Source organism: Anthonomus grandis, chromosome 13 (genome assembly GCF_022605725.1).
Source record: "Anthonomus grandis grandis chromosome 13, icAntGran1.3, whole genome shotgun sequence".
NCBI classification, from domain to species: domain Eukaryota; kingdom Metazoa; phylum Arthropoda; class Insecta; order Coleoptera; family Curculionidae; genus Anthonomus; species Anthonomus grandis.
Genome location: NC_065558.1, coordinates 21,525,697 through 21,552,287, shown reverse-complemented (window position 1 = coordinate 21,552,287; position 26,591 = coordinate 21,525,697). Strand labels below are relative to the sequence as shown.

The 26,591-nt window shown below is 33.0% G+C and overlaps 1 protein-coding gene across 1 annotated transcript; it reads left to right on the top strand.

Annotated features, from left to right (window-relative positions):
- The first annotated feature begins 496 nt into the window (after window positions 1–496).
- Window positions 497–18,094, top strand: LOC126743957 (SUMO-activating enzyme subunit 1). The gene is made up of 5 exons (XM_050451248.1): window positions 497–715; window positions 775–946; window positions 16,973–17,229; window positions 17,281–17,477; window positions 17,535–18,094. The coding sequence occupies exons 1-5, from the start codon at window positions 633–635 to the stop codon at window positions 17,834–17,836; spliced, it is 1,011 nt and encodes a 336-aa protein (XP_050307205.1). The 5' UTR covers window positions 497–632; the 3' UTR covers window positions 17,837–18,094.
- The last annotated feature ends 8,497 nt before the right edge of the window (window positions 18,095–26,591 follow it).

Here is a 26,591-nt window from a genome sequence, read left to right as displayed (position 1 = left end):
TTTTTGAAGAAAGATCATCTTTTATATATCCCAAGACATAATCAAATAAGACTGGTGTCAAACGAAAATATTCCCTGAACTTATTTTCGTTAGTATATAGATGGCGACAAATCAAAACTTTGTAAGCACCCTTTGTAGTTCTTTTCTTAAAAAGGTCAGATTCACTCCTTCAATGTATCTCTTCATCTAATTCCTCTCCATTTAACACTACCAAAAGAGCACCATCGAGATCGTCCATGTCGATTGTTTTTAACGCAAAACGGTACTGGCGACGCTTTCTGAGTTTACACATTTATTTGCCGCAATTAATAACCCTGATTTTTCCACCGCAATCTGTCGTCATTCAATGCATTATTGCGGCCGCAACTTATCGGTACCTCTTTTGAGGAAACCAGGGCTTTAGTTACATCATTAATAATTTTATACACTTGGCAACGTCGGAATAGCTCTGCATCTTTTGTTAGTTGACAAGTGTGACAGTAAGAGGACGCCGCTAAACGTTATTTATTGTTTCTAACCTCAATGTTTTTCATCATAATATCAAAAAATCTTCACTGTTTTTACCGGATTTTCTGTAAGTTTTGATAGAAAAGTTATTGAATTTTATATCTACGGAAGTTTACAAATTAAATATGAGTGAACAAAAGCTCTCCGCGGTAGAGGCCGAACTGTACGATCGTCAAATCCGACTGTGGGGAATCGAATCTCAAGAAAGGTATGAAAGGAACCTGGAAGGTACCCCATAAGGCATTTAGAACTATTTTCTGGTTTTAGGTTGAGGGCATCAAATGTTCTTTTAATCGGTGTTAGAGGCGTAGGATCAGAAATTGCCAAAAACATCCTTTTGTCAGGCATAAATTCTTTGGTAATTCTTGATGATGGAACAGTTACCGAAGAGGAACAAAATAAAAACTTTTTGATTAATAAAAATAGTATTGGAAAAAAGGTTAGTTAATTAATACTATATGAGAATAATTATTAATTATTCTCAAATTAATTAATTTTTTTCACATTAATTAATTTCTAATTTTATTTAATAACAGTTATTAGTTCTAACAAAAACACAGGGGTTGGCAGAAAGGCACTTTTAGGCCTACTTGCCAGAAACTGTCCTTCCACCATTACTATTACTACTACTAACAAAAAACTACTACTATTCATTTGAATTTTTTTGTTGTTGACATAATATACTTAACATAGATTTGTATAATTAAGTTGATGTTTTGGTAAAGGTCTAGTGTAGCAACTTTCCAGAAAGTCACACCTAAAGTGATGGGAAGTGGCTTAAAATCTGTTTAATTTTACTGATTTTTTTTTTTTGTCAAAAAACATGAAAATATATTTTGAGATTTAATCACACCCGAAATTATAGGAAAGGCTTAAAATGTGTGTACTTTTAACTTAACCAATCACAACCCAACTATAAATTCAATTCAAAATTCAAAAAGTAGCCTTATTGTCCCAAACAGAGTTGTTGACAATGCCTTATTAAATCAGTAAAAGTTAGGATTAATAGATATCAGAAAGCAAATAGAATTACAATAATTTTTTTTTCAAATCGCACATACATTAAAAAACCATCTAATGTAGAGTATGTCTTAGTAACTAACAATCTTTTTAAATGCTTTTTTACTCTAAGATAAGAGTTATGTTTTCTTATATGAAGAGGAAGGTGATTCAAAGTTTTTTTACCTATGTAAATAAACAACTTCTCACTTGCTCTGAATGTGGAATGGGCAACCAAAGGGTGTATGTAAGATAAGTTTCAAACAAACTGCCTCCTACAATTTCTTGCTGGTGCTTTTACCGACAAAATACATGACACCTCACTCCACAGAGGCTCTAATTGCTCTTTTTTGCATAACAAATACTGTATTGAAGAGATAGTGGGCACATGATCCCCAGAAACAAATCCTATAGCGAAAATATGACTCCACAAGGGCATGATAAACATTTTTTGCAATGTAAACATCTGAGGTCTTAGAAATTATTCAGGGCATAGCAACCAGATGACACCCTATCCCCTATGTATTCTTGCAATTTGAGTCTGCAATCAATTGTCGGTCAAAATAGGCCCCTCATTGAGAGTGACAGAATTCATTGAACATTTGAAACTTAACAGATTTGTCTTCAACTTATTAAATCAAAGTTGATTTGCACTGCACTATTCCCTAATCATAAGCAAGTCAACATCCAGAAATATTTTCAGTTGGTCAATGTGTTCTATATGCCAAATGATGGTGGTGTCATCTGCAAACATAGTAACAGGTGTATAGGTCTATAAGTATAAAAGATCAGAATTTTCAAAAATGTATATTACTGCAAAATATGTACTTATTATCCAAAAAAGATATAGTAATGTTTCCTCACTTGTGAACTAAACTAAACTCTATTTTCCCATAATTTTATGTGTGGTTTTCAGAAAAGTTGTTTGGGACTTCAAAAAGCTAGGTTGGGGTTATAATTCCTGAATTGAAAAATTGTATATATGTCAAAATTAATTTATTTTGTTTTTTAATTGGAAAAAAATCCATTTGATAATGTACTACTTTGCCATTGGAATATTATATCTCGTAAAATTACACACCTCTAAAGCCTTTGCCCATAATTGTAGGAGATTTTCAGGAAAGTTGCTACACTACACATTTACACCAATGTTTCTTGTGCCTCTTTTTTATACTAAAAGGAATGCATCTGGGAGTAGGTTTAGAACTACTGTATATTTTTATCAATAGCCTATGATATAAATATTCTAAGATAATACAACTATTAAGTATCTAGAAATAACTAAGATAAAATCATGTTCATTTTCTTAATTTTTTTTAAATTACTGCCAAAGAAATCAAGACTATCTGCATACCTGTTAACAATGCAAAAATGCTATTTATTGGATTGTTTAACAGATATGATGTTTGACAAAAAGGAATATGCAGAAGGTATTTTCACCTCTAATTGCAAATGGGAATTAAAATGGGATATGGGTTGACAAGAGAGCCAAACACACATTATAAAATTAGCTCTGTGTTAGAAACTACCCCAGATTTGAATAGTAGCATTTTCAGATTCTTGGAGAGTGTGTATCTATCTATGAACTCCAAGGAGGCTGCAGCAGCGGTGTTCTGTGATCTATCCAAGGCCTTCGATTGTGTGGATCATGGAATACTGCTATCAAAGCTTGATTTTTATGGATTTAGGGGAGTGACTTTGGGGTGGTTGAAGTCATACCTATCTGGACGCACCCAGAGGGTGGTTGCATTTGGATTTTTGTCAGGGATAGCACACCTTAAATGTGGTGTACCTCAAGGGTCAGTGTTAGGTCCTATTTTATTTTTATTATACGTTAATGACTTAAGCTCTCTATCACTGCATGGACTAGTGGTTCAGTTTGCCGATGATACTACAATACTGTGGCATAACAAAGATCAAAAAGTAGTCAGATCTCTCATAGTAGAGGACCTTCACAAAATTAAAGAGTGGTGCATCTGCAATCAGCTTGTATTCAATGTTGATAAGACTTTTGTTCTGGGCTTTAAGTGTAATGTAGAGGGTTTTTTGTTTGATGAGCAGAGCCCACTACATGGTAGGGATTATTGTCGATTTCTCGGCCTCGTCATTGCTTAAGGTTTGACAACCATGTTTTGGGCCTCGCTGCAAAACTTTCTTCTGGTTGTTTTGCAGTCAGGGTTGCCAGGCATGAGTTGGGTTGGGTTGACTCTCATAATCCGACTAGACTCTCATATCCATTATGGGTTGCCATTTTGGGGTTTGTGCTCCAAGGGACTTCCTTAACATAATTTTTACAAAAAAAAAAATTTTCAGAAAAAAGCATTGAGGTATCTGTGTGGTGTTGGTCTGAGAACCTCTTTTTGTAGCTGAATCATACTCTTGTGAAATAGCTTCTCTCAAAAATGACATGGAGGTATTTAAAGCCTCTAACTCACGCGAGGAAGTTATCCAGGATTCTTTGGATATCGAATCTGACACTCATTGTACACTTCTTACAGAACTTGACAATCCTAGTACCAAGAATTTAACAGTACCTGATGTTAAAGAGTTTTTTGTGACAAGTAATCCTGTCAATGTATGCAGAAAGCAGGTCCTGGTGTTTGGTGATCAGACTGCAAGAGGTGTAGCCTCTGGGATGACACATTCTTTGGACTCTATTCTATTCACGGTATAGTTCACTCCAACTATACTTTATCCCAGATGGCAAACCGTATATTTGAATTAACCACTGACTATGTTAGTACGGATAATATTATTGTTTGCTTAGATTTAGGATCAACTTATTTTGACTGTCACTCCTTTTATGGTTTACTTTCTTTGGGTAAATTCACTAATTTAACTTTAAGCTTAACTTACGATGATACAAATAAGTTTAATTATTTACATGTGGTATCTATTTGTAAGAGATTTCTTAAGTCCCAAAGGGCTTCAGTAAGAATTTTCAGCAATAACTCTCAAAATAATAAATTTAGAATTAGTAAGAGTGCTCTTTGTGTTCGTCTGGTTTTGTTTGTTACTGTTAGTTATGCGTTAAAAAGAAATTTTGTACTCTCCCCCGTTCCATTATCTAATGTTAATTTTGATAAGCATTCCAGTGGCTCTAACTCTGATAGTTCTCCTCTTACTCTTGACTCTACTTCAGCTGATGCCTTGGTTAATTCTTCTTTTTTAGGGTAGGCAACTTTGACGCATGCATTTCTATTATGCTTTTGAATATTCAATCACTGCGCGGTAAATCTGATGATTTGTATATACTTTTAGACAGTTTAAATTTTTCAAACATTGTCTTACTTACTGAGCACTGCTTGAGAAATGAGGAACCAATTTTCCTTCCTGGCTACTCTGTAGCTTCCAAATTCTGTAGGGCTGGCCTTGGATATGGTGGCACTGTGGCTCTTGTGCATCAATGTTTTTGAGACGGCTTTGTTGGTTTTGGCGATTTAGATGATCTTAGTGTCGAAAAGGAGTTTGAATTCTCAATTGTTTATTCTGGTAAAGCCAATTCTTATACTGTGTGTATGTATCGTTCCCCAAATAGTAGTATAAGTACTTTTTTAGATAGGCTTGAACAATTCCTTTTAAAATTTTCTCCTAAAAATACTATAATTCTTGCTGGCGATCTTAATATAGATTTTGAAGATGGGGAGAATAGGGCTACATTGGATTTAATTAATTTGCTTTCCTCTTTTAATATTTCTATGCATGTTAACAGCCCTACGCGTGTAACAGGTACCACATCAACAACCATTGACTATGTTGCCTCCAATATACAGGAGAATGTAATTTGTAATGTATTTGATCCAGCTTTGTCCGATCATAATGCCATCCTGGCTCAGGTGTCATTCAGAAAAAGATACAAATCCAGAGGTTTGGGTAGAATTTACAGCACAAGGAACTTCCGGTCTTTTGATGCAGGATGTCGGTCTTTTAATTGGGACTCAATATTTTGTGAGCAGGATGCTCTTGCTTCATTTCACGCATCTCTTTCAAAGTTAGTTGATAGATACTTTCCCGTTCACCCATTAAATTAAAAATCGATTTAGGGACCGGAAAAGATGGTTAACTCCTGGTATTCGCATTTCCGGTCGTAATCTTAGATTTTTTGGTATTTTAAAAAAGTTCTACCCGATAAATAATTTTGTATTGTCGCTATTCTCGAGATATTGAAAAGTTTACCGGAAAGTTGTGTGTGAGGCGAAAAGACTCTATTATTCCAAACGTTTGAAATATTCCTCCAATGAGCAACGCGAAGCGTGGTCAATTGTTAATGTGGTTGTGTCCAGAAGTAATGGCTCTCAAGAAGTGCAGATTGATTCTGACATATTGAATAAGTACTTTTGTTCGGTTGCTGATATCCTCACAAAGGGTCTCTCTTCCACTTATGACCCTCTCAAATTTTTACCTACCACTAGTGGAAACTCATTTTACCTCAGCCCCACTACTCCCAGGGAGATTTTTTGCACTATAGGATCGATGAAAAAGAAAAGGGCATCTAGTGACGATGGTATTTCAGTGAATTTATTGGAAAAACTTCCTTTGAGTGCTATTCAGGCTCTTTCTGATGCTATTAATATTTCATTTCAGTTGGGCACATTTCCTCTTTGCCTAAAATTAGCAAAAATTTTGCCTCTTTATAAGGGTGGTGATCGTTCTAGTCCATCCAACTATAGGCCGATTTCAACTTTGTCTACTTTATCTAAGTTAATTGAAAGACTTATGAAGGATCCTCTTTTAGGGTTTCTTCTGGGGGAAGGGGTTCTTCGAGATGAACAATTTGGTTTTCTATCAGGGAAAAGCACCTCTGACGCTATGTTTGATTTCTTGTCCAAACTTCTCCAGGGTGTTAATGGAAGAGAGGCGACTGCGGCGGTGTTCTGTGGATTGTGGTGTTCCACAGGGGTCAGTTCTTGGTCCCCTTATATTTCTTGTATACATTAATGATCTTATTACTCTTAGCATATGTGGACATTTTACATTGTTTGCTGACGACACACCGGTTTTATGGTCGAATAAAGATCCCAAGCAGCTTGTCAGAGATGTTGCAGCCGATCTCCTGAAATTAAAGCAATGGTGTGATTCCAATCAACTTTGCTTAAATATGTCAAAGTCCCATATTATTGGTTTCAATTTTCAAGCTGAGAGTCTTGATTTTGGTGAGAACGCATTGGACATGGTAGACAATTCTGCATTTCTTGGTTTAGTCATTGATAAAGATTTAAAGTTTTCTGACCATATAATAAAGTTAAATAAAAAACTTGCTTCTGGCTGCTTCTCTGTTAGGGCAACCGTTCATGAACTGGGGAGAGATGTTGCTCGTGATGTGTACTTTGCTTTGTTCGAGTCGCATTTAAGGTATGCTCTTCCATTTTGGGGTGCATGTTCAAATTATCTGTTTCAGTCTGTTTTTGTGCTGCAAAAGAGGACTGTCAGAAGTTTATTTAAGGCCCATTCTAGAATGCATTGTGGTAATCTTTTCTAAGAGAGCCGTATTTTGACCCTACTATCATTATTTATTTTGGAAACTGCATGTTTAATTTTCAAAAATAACAATTTTTCAATCCGACATCACAGTTATCCTACCAGACAGATTAATACCCCTTCCTATTCCTCATTTTACATCTATCAAAGATTCATTTATATATCGCGGTTTAATGATTTATATTCACATTAGCGTGGAATTAAGAAGTGTTCAGTCTTTGCGCCAGTTTCGTTGTAAACTGAAGTCATATTTGCTTCTAAAAGCCTTTTATTCGATTGAAGACTTTTTTAAGGCTGTGGATGTTGTGTAGTAGATGCTAAGCTTTTAATCTGTTAATTTTAATTTTGAACATACCTTTATGTGTCCCTTTATCTCTGCTACCTTTGTCTACATGCATATATTTTGTTTTATAAAGTTTTTGTTTCTGACATTTTTCTCTTGCATTTTTTTTTTTTTAGGCATTTTATATGTTGTATAATTTTTTTATATTTGTTTCGTAAAGTCTGATTTGATTGTATTTATTTTCTGAAGCTTTGTCAATAAAATTCGTGTACATGTACCAAATTTTCGACAATAAAGTACTTGAAAAAAAAAAAGAATTTTAACAGTTTTCTCACTCTTTATATTGGAAACTGCAACACTCATACATAAGTCCGTAAGTCCACCATCCTGCACCAGTCATAATACTTCGTCAAGTGGGCAACTTATCTCTTCCAATCCCCACCTCCTCACTTACCAGAAACTCTCTTATATTTATTAGTCGTAAAATATTTAATCGTGTTCCCTTTTCGATTAGGACTGTTACAGACCTTAAAAAGTTTAGGAGAAAACTAAAGAAATTATTCTTACCAAAAGCTTACTACAGCATTGAAGAGTATTTTAACGACTCATTTTAATATTTAAAATTAATTATATATCTGTTGATCAGATTTATTTTATTTTTTTAATATTCTTGTTTTATGTTGGTTCTCACCTTTTCTTTTCTTCTTTTTTGGTTTTTTCTTTGATTGTATAAAATATGCTTCTATGTACAATCAAAATCAATTCTGTATTCTGTTTTTTTGTCCTGCATCCTGTATAACCAAATAAATACTTGTATTATAAATTCTTGGATTAGGAAGCTTTTTAGCACAAGTTTGTAAACTTAGCAAATAAAGTATATTTTTGACTTTGAGTCTGTATCTTACAAACTTTATAAATCTGGATTGGATGTTTTCAATTCGACATATGTTATTTTAATAACAATTCCAAATAATACTTCCGAATTCAAAATTCGATTGAACTAAAGATAGATACAATGTTTTCAGTGCCAAAATATTTGTAAAATCCTTGCATGGTCTCCTCACAAAGCTCAAGAATTTATATGCCCCTCAGATCATAAGGTCAAAATGGTAAGAAAAACTAATCTTTGGATCTAGATAAACACCCAGATCCTTCGCCAATTCAACACTCTTGAATGCAACATTGTTAATGGAATAATCAACGGCATGAAGATTTTTTTGTCTACTACATCTCATAAAACAATATTTACTTATGTTAGGCAGCATGTCATTTTATTGGCTTCAGGAATATATTGTGTTTATATAATTTTAAAAAGTAATAATATCATTTGGAGATGAGATTTGCCCGTAGACTTTTAGGTCGTCGGCAAAAAGTAAGAAATGAGATTCCAAGAAAGATCCAAGATCGTTTATAAAAACTGAAAAGCAGGGGTTCGAGATGGGAACCTTAAGGAACTCCAGAAAACGCCTGAAATGGTGAAGATAGGCAGCTTCCTATTTTACTTGCTGCTCTCGATTGAATAAATATGATTTTATCCATTGTAATAAAGAGCTACAAATGCCAGTTTGTTTTGCAAGTTTATGAACCAAGCCAGTATAATTGACTTATCAAATGCCTTACTGAAGTCTGCATAAATGGCATGAGTTTCACAGCTTTTTCCAAAATATTTAAAAATATAGTTGGTAAACAAAAAAAGATTTGTTTTGAATAAACTCCCCTTAATAAAGCCAATGCTGCTGATCAACAATTATCTCTTGAGAAACTTAAGATGAAAAATTTTTCACTCAGTGCTCGAAAAGCTTAGGAATAGATGATAAGATGCTGATGGGGCGATAATTTGAAACGTCATTCTTGTTACCAGATTTAACGATTGGACAAACATTTGATAATTTCCAATTATTGGGAAACTTGCCAAGTAATAAAGATCGATTAAAAATATAATAAAGAGGTAGATAGAGTGAATGGCAACAATCTTTTAGCATTCTATTGGGTATAAGATCGAGTCCAGCTCCTTTGTGGATGTGTTGTCTAGAAAGAGAGCATTCAACATCACGAGGGCTTATTAATAAAAAAAAGCATTTATTTCCAACAGGTTTGTTACCCAATTACAGGAAAGAATTTAAAAAAAAACCAAAATATGTATATAAAAATGAAAAATCAAAATGCTTAACATTCTATGTACTTAAACAGACTATCTATATACATAGTAGAAAGACTCTGCATCACCTATTTACTTTATACCTTCTATAATGGACCTTAAACTGCCAACAAAAATATCGGACCGTTCATGTAAATTATAAGGGTATAATATTAAATGTATTTAAGTATAATTGACTATCCAAACCTCTGGCTGGAAAGACACCTTCCTCTCTAAATCAGAGATATTTCATAAACTTGCGCTGAATGCTTTCAATATCATCTATCAGCTATAAATTGGGTACCAAATTAGAGATCCGTATTCTATTTTTGAGCATATGTAAGAGAAGAAAAGTAGTTTTAAAGTATTAATATTTTCAAAGTGCCGACAGTTTCAATAAATAAAACCCAACAATTTGGCGTCAGAAACTATTTTTGCTACATGCTTGGCGAAACTTAATTTCGCATCATAAGTAATTCCCAGATCAATCGCCTCATCCACTCTGGCTAACACAACATTATTTGCTCTATAGTCAAAATTGATTGGCAACAGTTTTCTAGAAAATGAGAGAATAGAGCATTTATTAACATTTAAATATAGTCTATTGACATTGCACCAATGCTCTACTCTTTATTAAGATTTACCTGAAGGAATTCGCAATCGTCTTCAGTATCTATTTTTGTGAATAATTTTATATCATCCGCAAACAGTAAACTCTGACAAGACAGTAATTTGGCAAGATCGTTTATAAATAATAAAAAGAGAAGCGGGTCCAAATTAGATCCTTGCGGAACTCCCGAGCACACTTCATATATAGGAGACTTAAAGCCTTCGTATTCAACAAACTGTTTACGACCTCGTAAGATTTTATTAAAGCAACCAAATCCGTAGAAAAACCAAAAAATGTTAGCTTATGAAGAAGTACAAAGTGGTCAATTTGGTCAAAAGCTTTGCAGAAATCAAGGTATATTACATCAGCCTGACCTCTATTATCCAAATCTGACACAAATACTCATTTAGGCAAGCCAGGTGTACAGTACAGGAGCGATTTTTGATAAAACCAATTAATGCATCAGACACTAAATTAAATTTTCAGTTCCCACTGCAGCGTTTAACATACTACTGTTGTAAACAGATAAGAAGTAAACAATTCAGCAATAGAAAGGGCAGAGTCACCAAGAAACATTTTACTTGGAAGACTAGTATTACCATTATTAGACAGAATTAACAAACTTCCAGAAATATTTACTGTCATTGATAATAGAATTTTCTGCTATTGTAAGGGAGCTATTGTAAGATTCCTTGGTCAGATTCCGGAATATTATGTCCAGTAAAATTACACACCTCTTAAGCGTTTCCCCATAATTGTAGGTGTAATTTTCAGGAAAGTTGCTACACTATACCTTTACACCAATGTTTCTTGCTCCTCATTTTCGTATTAAAAAGAAAGCATCTGGGAGTAGGTTTTACAGAAAACTTTATTTCTTTAAAAGAGTCACTGAGAGGAAACTACTTACTACATATGTATCTACTATCAATATACTATATTTTCTGGAATGTGGATGTGCTTTTGTATATTTTTAATCATGACCTAGGCATCACATTTATAAAAAAATTTAAGGAAAAATTGAAGACTTGAACGCAAATGATTTTTGAAAAAGAAAATTTTTGGAAAATGTTATTGGTACTGTACTCAAAAACTAGTCTAAGAAGTTTTTGAAACAGATTATTGCATTTTCAAGAAGTTATTATACATTTCTTGGTTTAATATGGTTCTTTATTAAATTAATGTAAAGTACATTTTTTATTAAACTCTCAATGGTATGTATGTTAAATAAAATATGCATAAGCCTTAAAAAAACTTTCCTGTCAAAAAAATTGCTTTTTGACATCCTACATATATTTCATTCAGTGTAACAAATGTGAAAAATTATAAGAACTCCTATTTTTCTTTTAAATTTGTACCATATTTTAGCCAGGTAATGTATTTTCTTGGCATTACTATTGAGAATAATTATTTACCAGATATATTATTTTGCATAAGAAGAGAATTCATTATGTAAAAATTACATTCTCAGGAGCAAATTCTTGATAATAACAATTTTCTTTATTGGGGAATATTATCAACAAAATTGTATTAACATTTTTTTCTAATTCCTTTTTAATTGATTTGATTTGTTTAATATTTAACTTTATATTAATTTTAGAAGACATTGTAATTTGTCAAAAGACAAAACAATGAAGTATTCATTTTGTTGAATTTAATTTTCTTAATTTATTTTTGTCATGAATACACAATATATGGTGAAAAGCGCTACTTAATGAGTGTGTAATTTTTTGCATAACCATGTACACCTTTTTTTCACAGTACAATTTGATAATCACACAAATTCCCAAGAACGGTTTTCATTTTTTTTTTCAAGATTTGACTGATATTGACTATAATACCTCAAAAGAGACTATCTAGATCAGTTGTGACTATAAAATTAAAATTGTCTGTTTTATTTAATCATATTGCTTTTTGTAAAACACCCAATTTACATTTCCAAAAAATATTAGAACTTCATTAATAAAAAGTTTATTTCGAATACACGAACTCATTATAAGTGAAAAATAGAAGAATAAAATAGAATTTTTTTTGTGTTTGAAAATATTATAAACTGACATTTTTCATATTTTTAATTATTTAATTTATTCTAAATTGAATATTTCTTAAAATCAATAATCCCTGTTAGGTGTTTTCCTTATCACCATGAAATTTGAATTGAAATATGTAAAAAAAATCATATATGAGATAATATCATTTAAACTTTCTATTTAATTTAACTGCTCGCATATTCTCAAAGTATTGTTTTACAAGAAAGTAAGAATATGTGATATTAAGTAACATGTTAAATAAGAAAGAGTAATCTGAAATTTCGAGACTCCAAAGTTATTGAGATAAATGGCTTTAACTTTCTTAAAATAATTTTAAATAAAAAATAATGGTACTGAATTTATCGGTACATAGTATTTTTATTGGTGCATCTTCATTACCTTTTTTATGGCAAGTTTTTTTATTTTTTGAACCTTTTATTGATTGTTACTGATTGCTTGAATATGAGCATTGGAGCAAACATATGATTAGTGCATAGATAACAGTTTATTTGCTTTTAGCAAAACCAATTGCATTGCTTGGCAGATCATAGTTTGATGTGTCAATAAAGGTGGTCACAAGGGGAAGGGCTAAGAAACTTAAGAAGCTGTGTATTCCTGTTATTACAAATAAAACGATATAAATTATTTTAAAAGTATCCTGAAAAACCTGAAAATAAACCTGACTATTATAAATAATTTTTTTATGATGTTGAATAGGAATATTTTGTACTGCTTAATTTCTATACATTTTTTTCTGACTTTTTAAACATTGTATTAATATTTTTGACTGTTTTTATTACTTTTTACATTTAGTATAGGAAATTTGACCAGGTACACTTATGTCTTTTGTACCCAGTTTTTTATATATTTATTTAGTACTTTAGTATTTTGATTTATATATTTGTGTGTTTTCCTTTTTATGTATAGCTTTGTTTACAAAATTTTTTGACAATAAAGCATAAGGTACTTGAGGGGAATAAGGCCTAGCTAAGAAAAAAACTGAATAAAGTGAAAGACTGTAATGTTAATATTTAGTTTAATACACCAAAGTGCTTATAAGGTTATATTAATTTTAACAAACTTAAAAAAATAATCTGTAAAAAAACTAGAAAACAAAAAATAAATATTAAGAAAAATAACGCAAATCGGCCTTATTATCCGATGGAGGTTTAATAAAGCCTATACATAAAAATGGCACAACTCGTTAATTGGGCGAAGTTTAGCAGCCATCGGGACACTCAAAATCATCCATGTCATTGACTGTTAAGCCAACACATTCCTCATGGTACCATTTAAGACATTTGCTGCACTGCCTCATATCGGCCCTGCCTGTCTTCCTCACATCCATGGCAATACCATTCGGTACTTAACCTTTCCCTGGAGCTTTCAATATCTTTATTCAATTTGGCACGACTTTTGTTCTCCTCGGTAAAAAGATCTCTAGTGACTGGAGTTCCTTTGTAGTTTAGAGCTTTTTTTCGATTTTTTTTAGGTTTTTCATTAGTTGTTACTGGTGTGGGCAAAATCACATTAAAAGAAGTGATTTTTGTTGTTCGTCTCTTTAATTCAGCAAGAGGGATATGGTCATCAGTCGAATCCGAGTCAGAAGAGTAAACATTCGAATAGGAAAATTTGCCAGACTTGTTGGATGCCATTCCAGACGGACCACGTTGAGGAGATTCAGGTGGACGCCTATTTTCTTTGTTGGTATCATCCGGTGCCGGTACGTCTGAGAGAATTGAAGGAGCAAATGCTGTTTCTGGAATTGTCTCAGGATTTAATGGAAACAGACCAGTAGCTTTAAAACCGTTTATAATGTTACTATGTGTCATGCATTTAGAACAAACATTTGAAAGTATGATGTTAAAACGTGATTTGGTCAGCTTTTTGTTGACAGGATTCTGATCCAAAAATAATAATACCTCATTATCCCAATGATGCTCAAATGAACGATATACAGATTTGTGGAGGGGTTGAAGCTCATGTGTTGTATTCGATGGCAAACAGTAGAGATCTACATCAAGTGAGTCTCCAACATCAACAATTGACAAATCAAGATGACAAGCTGCACCATCAAAAACTAAGAGGCACCTTTCTAGACTTTTGTATCGGGCTAAGTGCTTGAGGAATTCTTTAAAAAGTTCGTTAGTCATGTAGCCTTTACTTGATTTTTCCACTAGAGTTCCTGGTGGCAAATTATCATGTAATTCCGGCTTTAGCCTCTTTCCTTTAAAAATAATCATAGGAGGTACTGGTATTCCAAGGGCATTGACACATCCTGCAATTGTCACACTCTCTGCATGTTCTGATGATTGAAAGTGAACACGTTTTACCCCTTTCTTAGCTAAAACGGTTGGCTGGTGGTGAATAGTCAAGCGGCATCCTTTTTCATTCATATTATAAAGTCTTTCAGGATTAATTATATCAAGATCATCATACATTTTCCCTATTTTTGAAAAATTATCATCAACTATAAATTTATTAAGTTTTTGAGCCCTAGCTGGATTCATAAACTGTGCTTTTCTTTTAGAAATTACAGGATTTCTCTTCATAAAAGCCTTTAGCCAGTCTTTACCAGCAAGTTTTGAAGTTGTATTAAATTCATGAGCAATTTTACTATCTTCGCAGAATATGAATACCAATCGACGAAGGATCCGTGGAGTCACCGGTAGACCTATTTCGCTAAATCTTATTATTCTTTTAACGAGATCAGCTTCTTGTTCTTCTTTTAAAATAGATTTACGACCTAGTCTTTTTATTAGGATTCCATTCTGAACATGATTTCTAATGGTTCTTCTGGGAATATTAAACCTTGCTGCAGCCCCATATGTACTCAGAGTACCGCGTTGAACAGATCGAACTGCTAATATCAAATCCTCCTCGCACCAAGGTGCCCTTTTAGGAGGCATGATGTTAAAAATCACTGAAAATAAAACGAGAATATTTTAGAACTTTAATAATATATTAATAAAAACATTAATTTGTCATGAGGATAATAAGGCCTACATGGAGGGTAATAAGGCCTATAGCTTATTTTTATAGGCCTTATTACCCATCCATGACGAAATATTATGTAAATTTATTTAAATTATGTCGGCTAAATTTAATCTAATAAACTATTGAAATCACAAAATATAAAGTCTAACCAAAATATCTGCAGTTATAAATTAAAAATACAATTATAAAATAAATACTAAAAATATTTACGTTTTTGTTCGTTGTATAATATCACACGCGGCGACCCGTCGACACAAGTTGTTGGAACTTACTGACGCCCGAAAGCGAGGAAAGCGGGTAGTCCGTTTGAATGTCGTTTGTAAATGGACCAATAGGAGACGCGGACCCAACGAAATCGATTTGCGAGTAATTTAAAGCGGTTTTTTTGAATATAGGCCTTATTACCCGATTTTGACCGACTTATTTGATTTGATTTCATTTGATTCTCCAGTGGTCGTCCATTTGCGATGTTCCTTGCTCCTAACTGCCAAAGGTCTTTTGGTTTCGCAAACATATGAGTCGCCACACTCGATCTGGTAGATGCAGTTTTTGTTGTCTGCTGTAGATTCTGGCTTTGTTTTGGAAACAGAATTTCTTATTGTATTGCCAGATCTAAAGGCGGGTTTTAGATTAAACTTCTTAGCAATTCGTCGGATTTTCTCGGATGTACCTTGTATATATGGGAATGGGAGAAGCCCAGTTGATTCATCCTCTTGCTTGGTTCTGGTTTCCTTCGCCATCGACCTCTGGATAGTTTTCTGGAAAAGATTTTTGGGATATTCTACTGCAGATCTTTAATAAGTGCTACATCCGCCTTGAAGTCTGCGTCGTTACAGCTCGGTTGTACAGAGACCTGATGATTCCAACTTTAGTCGAACCAGAGTGATAGGAATCAAAGTGTAGGTGTTGTCCAGAATGTGTGAGTTTTCGATACACAGACGTTCTTATAATGCCATTTGTATTCCTGACAAGAACATCTAAGAATGGCAGCGTCGAATTTTTCTCCGTCTCCATGGTGAATTTGATACTTGGCACCATGTTGTTCAGGTGGTGTAAGAAGCCCTGAAGTCCGACAAATTGCTAAGAAGTTTAATCTAAAACTCGCCTTTAGATCTGGCAATACAATAGGAAGTTCTGTTTCCAAAACAAAGCCAGAATCTACAGCAGAAACCAAAAACTGTAACTACCAGATCCCTTGTGAGTGTGGGGACTCATATGTTGGCTAGCCAGATCAGGCATTGCTGAACATGCTTGGACAAACGGCCATAACATTCACTGATTTGAAACAAAAATCCTAAGGAAGGAATCACACTGGCGAAAAAGGAAATTTCTGGAAGCTGCCTACATAACGCAAAACCAGGCGTCTTCAGCCAACGCAGTGTGGATGTGCCCAACATATAGAGACCCTCCACGCATCATCAGTATTCACGCCTTATTGATCCCATCAATCATATGTAAGCCTGCAGAATAGGAAATTGCTTTAGTTTACACTTGATAACGGTCGGAGATACTTACGTCGTGTTGTACGAAAACAAAGACAATGTCAGTCCGACTACCTGTTTCTACATTACCATTGTCTACCACTTTCAAAAACGTTTCTTTGTCTGTAACTTATATAATTATACTGTCACAGTACTTTAAATTAGTTATTTAATTAAATTAGTTTATTCTTTATTGATTCATGTAATGTTGTATGAGCCCTACTAATTGTTTACTGTTGGATTGTTTTTTAAGTAAATAAATAATTAAATGATTGTAATTTTACACTTAAAAAATCTTCCATATGTTGATTCTACCAGTAGGCTTTAACGACAAAGTATAAATATATTACAGCACACTTTCATTCTTTAAATTAGCTATCTAATATGGCAAATAAAGGAATATTATTATTCATATTATTAAATCTGAAATATAACATAAAAAATATCTTTTAGATTGCAGAGGAAGTTCTTTTAAAAGCTCAAGCGCTTAATCCCTTAGTTACAATTACTGCCGATATATCAGATCCTACTAAAAAAGATGCAAAATTTTTCGAAGGGTTTACCATCATTATAGCAACCCGTATTAAAACCGATTTTCTAATGAAGCTTGACAAGATCTGCAGGGCAAGTAACGTCAAACTCATTTTCGGGGACGTGTTCGGCTCGTTTGGATATTCAGTGACTGATTTTCATGAACATGACTATCATGAGTGAGTTTGTGTCATTTAATTTATAAGGCAGATTTAACATATATTTTTTAGGGACCAAATTAAACTTCCTACTCAAAAACGGGCTCATGATGGAACAATGATCAAAGGTGAAAAAGAGATAGTAAAAACTAAAGGTCAAATTATATATCCAGAACTTAAACGGGTGATTATTTTGCCTAATACCAAACAAAGTATTGACCATATTAAAAAAACCAAAAGGAGGAACGAATACTTCTATTTAATGTTAAGTAAGTGCATTTCATATTGTATTTTAGAATCAACTAAAAAACACATTAATTTTTTAGTTCTTCTGGAATTCAGAAATCGACAGGGACGCAATCCAGAATATCTAAAAAAGGAAAAGGATATTGAATTGCTGAAAGAGATCAAATCCGAGGTGCTCGACTTATATGAAGTTGATCATTCTAAACTTAAAGATGAGCTTTTTGAGATAGTTTTTGGAGAGGTTGTGCCAGTTTGCGCTATTGTCGGAGGTGTGATTGCGCAGGAAGTTATTAAAGGAGTATCACAAAAAGAGGTTCCTATTAATAATGTATTTTTGTTTGATCCTATCACATTCAGTGGGAAGGAGGAAACTATTGGGTGAACGGTGAACGGCAACAATGATAATTTTTCTGTTTGTTTTTGTGATGTACAAAATGTCTAAGGGTCTCTGAAGTTAGTTTTAAGTTGCATTTGTTTCTCCAGCTTAAGTTTAATATTATAGAGTTAATAATTACACAGTGCTTCGATTTTTCTATTTTAAAGTTTGTTGCTTTATGTTTTTGATTTATTCATATTTGCTATTTATTTAGGTGTAATATCTGAATATTTTGATATAATAAATAAACTAAATGTATGAGAATTTTTTTAACAATTATTGTGTTAAGGAATGTTAATGGCCGCCCAATGGTTAGTAAAAGCTTATTTTCAATAAGAAATGGGGATAACAAAAATCTTCTTTGTTTAACCCGGCGTCGGTACGGTGGGGTATGAGCTAAAAAATAATATAACTGTCCAAAAAATATTTTATTCTGTGCAAAAATACAAAAAGTCTAATACTGCTTTAAACGAAATAGAAAATAAGTTTTAATTAATTGAAAATGGTCTCTTTTTAATTCAAAAAAATCTTTGGCTTCTACTTTACTCTGACTTCTGTGCGAAAAATGAATAGCATGTATTGACAGAATACTCCAAGCAAACAAATTTATTACAAGTAACGCATACATAAAAAGATTAACGTTCCTTACTCTGATTACAAATGAAGCACCTTCCACTTTTTTTTTAATTCTTTCCAGGATTTTTACCGTCCCTCATGCAAAGGCTGTAGAACTTCACCTGTGATTTTTGAAAATTTCCTTTTAAGACATACCGGAAGCCTCGGATCTAACTGTCGATTTTTTAGATATGGAAGAAGCAAATCTTTCTTATCTTTTTATGAATTCCTTACGTTTCACTGGATTTTCAGTATTGGAATTGAAGACAACAAAGGACTAAAGCTGTGTTCAATAATGAAAAAACACTGTTAGTGGTCACCGGCGACTATTACGTGACACATAGTTACTTGAGAGTTCATCAACTGCATCGACTCCCACTTTTGTAGAATTATAAAAAGGTTACAATTTCTGGTTTGCGTTTTTCTCCTGTGGAATCATCAATTTGATCAGAATGGTGTTGTGTAATAAATTGTTTCCTTTTTTAGGACAGTAGGATACAAGGGTTACATCTTTTTGGAAAGCAAATTTAGAGATACACGGAGTTTAATTTTTAGCGAGCTTATTTGGAATAAATAATTACATAATTTAAAAAAATATTAATATATCATTCATATATATTCATTTAAATTAATAAAATATTACATAATTTAAAAAAGAATAGCTCGGAAGATGACGATATTTCTCTTAGAATGCTTAAATATTGTAGCCCGTACATTGATATTTTCCTGGTTCATATAATCAATTGTTGTTTTGAGCAAAATTATTTTCCACTTGCATGGAAAAGTGCCATTGGAATCCCACTAGCAAAAATTTCAAATCCTAATGATTTTTCCGATTTGCGTATCATAAGTATTTTACCTACAGCGTCTAAAATTTTTGAAAAAATTATGTATAAACAAATTTATGACTATTTCCTATCTAAACATTTATTGCCAAATAATCAATGTGGATTTAGGGCAGGATTAAGTGCATCTACAGCGCTTACTAAAGTAACAAATGACATTTTTGAAAATTCGGATCGCAGCAATGTCACAGTGCTAGCCCTGCTTGATTATTCCAAAGCATTTGATACAATTAACCATAAACTTTTAATATCTAAGCTAAAATACTTTGGGTTTTCTGCCGACTCAGTATTCTTGATAAAATCATATTTATCCAATAGATATCAAAAAGTTCGGTACCGTAATGAGTCTTCTAGCAAGCTGGATATTTTATCTGGTGTTCCACAAGGGTCTATTTTGGGACCCTTGCTTTTCATAATTTACACTGCTGATATTTTATTGTCCTTAAAAAACTGTCATGTAATGGCTTATGCTGATGACACGCAGCTTTACATTTCTTTTCATCCCAATGAGCTTAACGCTGCATCTGCTCACTTAAATGAAGACTTAGAATTGCTAAGTAAGATCTCGTTTGAACATAACCTTAACTTAAATTCAAAAAAATCAAACCTTATGGTCTTTGGTAAGAAGAACGCGGTAGAAATAGTCAAATTAAATATGAATATTTGCGTAAATAACAACAAACTGCCCTTTGTAGAGGTAGCCCGTAATCTTGGTATTATTATTGATTCCCAATTACGTTTTAGTTCTCATGTGGAGATGTTAAGACGTAAGGCTTTCTCGAGGCTAAAGATTCTTTTTACAAATAGACACTTTTTAAATTTTAAACTTAGAAAAATGTTAACCGAATCTCTTGTTCTTTCAAATTTTAATTATTGTGATTTTATCTATTTTCCATGCCTTGACTCGCTTCACAAAAATATGCTTCAAGTAATGCAAAATGCTTGCGCTCGTCTAATTTTTGATCTTAAAAAACGCGATCACATCTCTCAAAAAATAATCGATTTAAAATGGTTAAGAATGGATAATATTTGGAAACATCACTTAAGTAATTTTACATATAAACTTTTATCTAATCAAGATCGAAATTTTAATATCTTGCGTACCATTTTTAAAACAAGACGTTCTGCTCACTCTGTCAATATAAGATATAAGTTAAAGTTTTCAATGCCACAATTTCGAACTGCTCTCTATACTAGATCTTTTTCTTATAATGCAATTAGCTTGATTAACTCACTTCCTGACGAATTTCGATTTTTCAATTTTAATAAATTTAAATTTAAAGTAAAAAATTATCTTTTAGATACACAAAATCGTCCAGTGAATTTATGATCTGATTTATTTTTGTTTTTTTTTTTGTATCTTTAAGACGCTTCTCGCTGCTGCTTCATAGATTGTTCAGAACTGTATATGGGTCTCCCCTCACATTGATACTGGAAGTGGTGTATTGAATGGCTCTGTTATGTTTTTCTTTGTAATATGGCTAACAGTTTAGGGATTGATTCTCTTTTTTTCTTCTCTTACTTTTAGTAAGCATAGGTACATGCACATGGTTAAGTAGAATAGCATTTATTTGCTAGACTTCGCCATTCCTGTACCATTTAAATTACATTATTTTGTATATTATTATTTGTTAAAAAAAAAATTTTGTAACTTTGTTTGACTTATTAAAGACCTTATTTATTTATTTATTTTATTTAAATTGACGAAAACTACAACGCCCCCTAAAGGCCTGGTTTCTCTGACCAGATCGGTCAGAAATATTTCAGCAATATGGAACGAAAAGTTCGTCAGCGGTTGCGGTGAAACCCAGGATATGCGGAGTACATAGTAGTGGTTTTTATAAAAGATCCGAACGAAATTTCGGAGATGTGCGGACAGCAGTTTGTCGAAATCAAACAGTTTTTGATTTGAACGATTCTAAGCGGCTCAGTTCGCCGATTCGTTTGTTGTATTGTATAGACGACTGCGTGTTAATACAACAATATTTCTATAAAAAATTACTTTTTAATACTAATATATTAATAGAAAAATGTATGTGCTTAAAAAGTACCATAAATTAGTCTTTTCTGCGTTAGAGGATGGAATATTAATCCAAAAAGTAAAAGAAAATTCTCCGTTATATGCAAAAAAAAATAAAAAGTTACAAGCTTCCTGATCAGGAGATACTACCAGATTGTACATTAAACAGCTACTTAGCACTTAAAAGAAGCTCACCCATGGAATAATACACAATAATACGTAAAATAATATACATGTCTTATAATTAAGGTATATTTTTATCATTTTTTAAAACTTTTTATAAAAAATAAATAAATAAGAAAAATATTATTTCAGGATCTTCCTCAATTTGACATGTTCACACTACATGCTGAGATATAACTTTTCCGCTGGAGAAATAAGCGTAAATAGTCGGATTTTTATTTGTAGGTTGCGTACTAATTTCGTCCTTTATACGATGTAGTACAGTCTAAAACAGTTGCGGCGTTAAACAAAAAAATTCTTTAAACTTTGTGTAGTTATCCGAAAGATGCTTTAACACTAACAATTTATACGCTCCCTCTTTACTCCCATTCTCGAACATTTTTAAAACTATTCTATTTTCATTGTCTACTGCTAACAACGAAGATACATCATCATCCTGTTCTTTTTCTAAAATCATACCAATAAAATATCCTTGTGTGTACATGTACTACACGTAAAATTTTAAAAGACTGAAATATATCGCAACGAATTAATTCTGAAGCTAGCTTCAGGAAAACCACGAAAAGACGAAACTTCTGAACGGACTGAGTTCGGAAATCTGGAACGTTTTATACACGAATATTCACCGAAATATTTCGGGGCGATCTGGTCAGAGAATCCAAAGCTTAAATGATTCTAATTTTTCATCAATCGTAAGGTAATAACTGGGAGTGTACACAGCTATACAATTCTCAACAAATATGTCCTATTATCGGGGCAAGTTTATCTAAACGACGCTTTTCATCTCAAGTTTTGCTGTTGTCAAAGCGTAGACACTGCAAAAGAAGGCTGAACCTGAGCCATCGTGGTTCTAAAAACATCCATTCCTAAGCCATCGGTAGCCCATAGTTATCCAATGTTGTATCCTTTGTTAAATGCTGTGTGTCTGGACGGTTGTAATTTCGAGCTTGTATTTTTTTTATTTGTATATTGTACAATATCCAAAAACATTACATCAGTGAAGAAAAGTTGCCAACATTCCAATGGTTCTTTGATATTTCTAAATTGCCGCTTGACTCCAGCTAGATGAGTTATTATATTTTCTGCTCTTTCCTTTACAGCTAAATTTCAGTACCTCTGCTGCCATTTTGTAGAGTCATCTCTACCAACAAACTAACTTTCTCTGCTGAAGCCCGAGCTGCTTGGTACAACAGATCCCAATAAATTTGCATCATTGATTTTCTGATCGGAGTCAGAATTGGCTGACCTTTCACTTATATGATCATACTCTGCTTCCGGATCTGAATCTGTAAAAAATAAAGCTAAGGCAATTATCTTGCACAATGGCAGATCCAAACTGAGCAAAAAAGTTAAAGAACTCGACTATATTGATTTTAAATATACCTGCCTTACCTTATTCGCTTATGATATTTGTTCACCAGATATGTTGTCAATGGTCTAAGCTAACCTCAAATCCAAAAACAGGCTCGTTGGTTCGTCGCATTAATCTTTTATCAAAGAATAACGATACCAGGTAGTGCGTCGCCGAGCGGAACATAGGAAAACCCATGTAAATTTTAAAGGGGTCAATTATTGGCTCCCCTGTACATTTTACAGAAAAAATGTAAGATAACTTTTTAAAGAGACCAATCTGGTAAACCTTTGTGCAAAGTTTCAAAAAATTTTAATAAGCGAATCTTGAATTATTCAATTAAATGTAATTACAAAATTACCAAATTTTCGGTTCAGGTAAAACCAGACACCAGCCACCAGCAAACAATTTGTTATAAGGCTTTGTCAAATCTGACGTGTACTCAAGTATACTCAAATCCATTTGAGTATAGAAACCAATGCTCGGAAACGGCCCTAAAACGCGCTCCATCATGCTGAAACCACATTTGCTGTCTAACGTTTAGTGGAACATTTTCAAGGAGTTTTGGGAGAACTTCCTCCAAGAAACGCAGACAAATAGGTCCTGTTAACCGTTCCAGTAGAAGGTATGGCCCAATTAAATAATCATCAACAATGCCTGCCAATACGTTGACAGACCAACGATTCTGATGTTTTGTTGGAAAAATTGTATAAGGATTTTCTTCGTCCCAAACATGGCTATTCCTACTATTAAAAATACCGTTTCTTGTGAAAGAGGCTTTATCGGTCCACAAACATGTAAAAAATTTGGTTGTGCAATGATGTGATCCAGAAGCCATCGACAAAATTGAACTCTAGGATGATAATCGGCTGCAGTCATACCTTGAACTTTCTGGAAGTGGTAAAGATGGAGTTGTTGCTCGTGTAGTACCCGCCAGACAGAAGCGTTACTCGTATTCATATTCTTAGCGACGTGTCTTAGTCATGTGTGCTATTTGATGGTTCATCGGCAACTCGCTGAAGCACCTCTTCTTCAAATTCGACCGTTCGTACGGTTCGAGCAACACCAGTATCATGCATATTGGTCTTAAACATGCCTGTTTCAGCGAGCCGCCGATGAACCGCAATAAACTTTTTGTATCCAGGATGCTGTCGTTCGGGATAACGTTCATGATACAACCGCGATGCTTCTCGTGCATTGCAGTTTGTTGCTCCGTATGCCAAATGCATATCCGCCAATTCTTGATTAGTAAAGTTTTCCATTAGCAATAAATGTTTAAAAATTGTAAGCTATAAAATTTTTAAACATGACATTGAGAATTGACATTGATAAGCGTTGATTTTAAACAATTGTTGTTATGGTATCATGTACAAAAGGTAAAAATAAATGCAGCAGATCCTATTTAGGTAATTAATGTTTTTTATAAATTTTAACGCGTCTTAGGGCCGTAGTGACGCATTTCCGGACATGGGTTCCTTTAGGACATTAGGTACTCAAATGGATTCTTCTGTTGCACTGAACAACCCCCAGAAGTTTGATCCCATAGTTCTGAAACACCCTGTATATATTTTTATGTCGACACTTTTTAGGAGCAAGTCGTTGTGGATCTTGAGATTTTTCACAAAACGCCTTAACAGGTTGCCATTGTTTTACTGAACTGAAGCGTGGAAATTCAAAAGCGCGAAAAAGTTATTGTTTTGTTATTAAGGTTTTAATTTACAATAAATAAAAAAACCGGTATATTTTGGTGAAAAATATTATATATAATATCAGTAATAAATAATTGAAATACACAACATTTCAAAAAAATTGAAAATCGACAAAACATTTTTTACAAAAAAATATTAAATTTATAAAACTAAAAAACCGTCTAAGTACCATAGGTTTAAAAACTTCTCTTTCGTATAAACTTACTTGAAGTTAATTAATCTTCACTTTGACATTGTTAATCAAATTTTCCTAATAACCTATAAACTCTAGCATATCCTCAAGATTTTTTATTTTCTCAGCCGACATTCGATTTTTGCATTCAAGCAGAGGTAGTTCTGCTACTATGTCCTGTATCCTTTTTCACTTGTTTAGCACTCGGTCCATTTTTCCACTGCTTTAAAAGATTTCTTAGTTGTCACCATATTCGGATTTTTTTTAATAACCATAATCCACAAAACCTGGGATATGTTTAACTTTGTCGCATTCAACACGTTGTCAAGCAAGCTTCTGAATGTCTTTAAAATCTTGGGATTTTATTGTTAATAAAAAATCTCGCTTCTCAATTTGAGCGAAGTCCTTAAGGCCATTGTTGGCTCTGATGTGGATATACAAATGAAGGCAGTGAGTTTTGTGTAGAAATATTAACTTAACAAATTAACCCTTAATACAGTTAAATTGAAATACATAGCATTTTCTCTTACTGATGTCAACAGACCTAATTTCAACTTTTTACAGCTGATAAGAACAGGATTTAAAATAAATAATAAATAAATAATAAATAAGTTAACTACATTAAATACTTAGGTGTCATATTTGATAAAAACTTGAAATGGACTAATCATGTTGATAAGTTGGTTGTTTAAATGAGAGGGCTAGTTTTCAGGTTTTATGAATAAAAAACTACTTATATCCATCTATAAAGCTTTAGTTGAGCCTATTTTACGGTATGCTGTTATTGTGTGGGATGGTCTGTACATAAACTCGCTCAAACCTCTGAATATAGTACAAAATTATATTTTAAAAGTCATATTTCAGAAGGAAAAACGATTTTCTATCGCACAGCTGTATGATGATTGTATACTTAATATTAGTATGATATACTTTTATAACATTTGTCTTTTTCTGTTCAATGACAAGGACTTACAAACAAAAATTGATCATACATACCAAACTAGGTAAGTATCCATGCAGAATTTGATTGTTTCTTTTTATAGAAAGGATGGTAACCAAATATAATGCATGCATACAACATAATATAATAAATATGATGCATTTGCCAAAAAATGTAAGCCTCTCATCTACAGCAACTATAAAATATACCTTGAACTAATGTAATCCTCAGTCTCTAGGCTTTTGAATAATTTCTCATAATACGCCATATCTGTTTATTTTTAGTAAATATATGCAGTTTGTAGCCTAAATTGATGATTTCACTCTATTGTATCATAAGAAACTAATTTAACCTTGTTTGACTTTTACACATACAGATTGTAGCTAGGTGCAATAACTTATTTAAGTAGCCTAAATTGTTAAAAGTTATTTGATTATTTGATTTATTGGGTTGAATAAATTTGAAATTTGATTTCAATGCCAAGAAACCAAAAATGTTTGTTCAACTTACTCATATACTCCCGAAGCTACCAAGTATATTAACAGCAAGAGCATTATTTTATTTTTATTTTGAACAATGCAGTTATCGCCTTAGATGATCAAATTTTTCTTTCTTGGAAAATCCATCTGTAACAAAACTTTCAAAAGACGAGAAGAAATTTCATTTCCACCACGACCCGTTTACGACTTTCCATAGGCACATGTAGGTATAGTTTAAATCAGACAAATGGACACCCAAGTTATACCAAGAGTCTGCTATAAAACATTGCTGAATGAGTTTACGAGGGAATGAATAAACCCTATTCTAAATCAACTAAAACCACATTGGTTAATTTTTTGTCGAGTCCGCCATACATTGTGTTGCTCGTTCAGCTTTCCGATGATGTAACTGCAGCGCTCGTTTAAATCATATCGTTTTCTTCATCA

What these genes read in the sequence shown, in the direction of transcription:
- LOC126743957 (XM_050451248.1), top strand. Translation starts at nt 633, where the DNA reads ATGAGTGAACAAAAGCTCTCCGCGGTAGAGGCCGAACTGTACGATCGT. An exon ending in GGAATCGAATCTCAAGAAAG is followed by an intron (nt 716 to 774) that starts GTATGAAAGGAA and finishes TTCTGGTTTTAG; the next exon opens with GTTGAGGGCATCAAATGTTC. An exon ending in ATACTTCTATTTAATGTTAA is followed by an intron (nt 17,478 to 17,534) that starts GTAAGTGCATTT and finishes TTAATTTTTTAG; the next exon opens with TTCTTCTGGAATTCAGAAAT.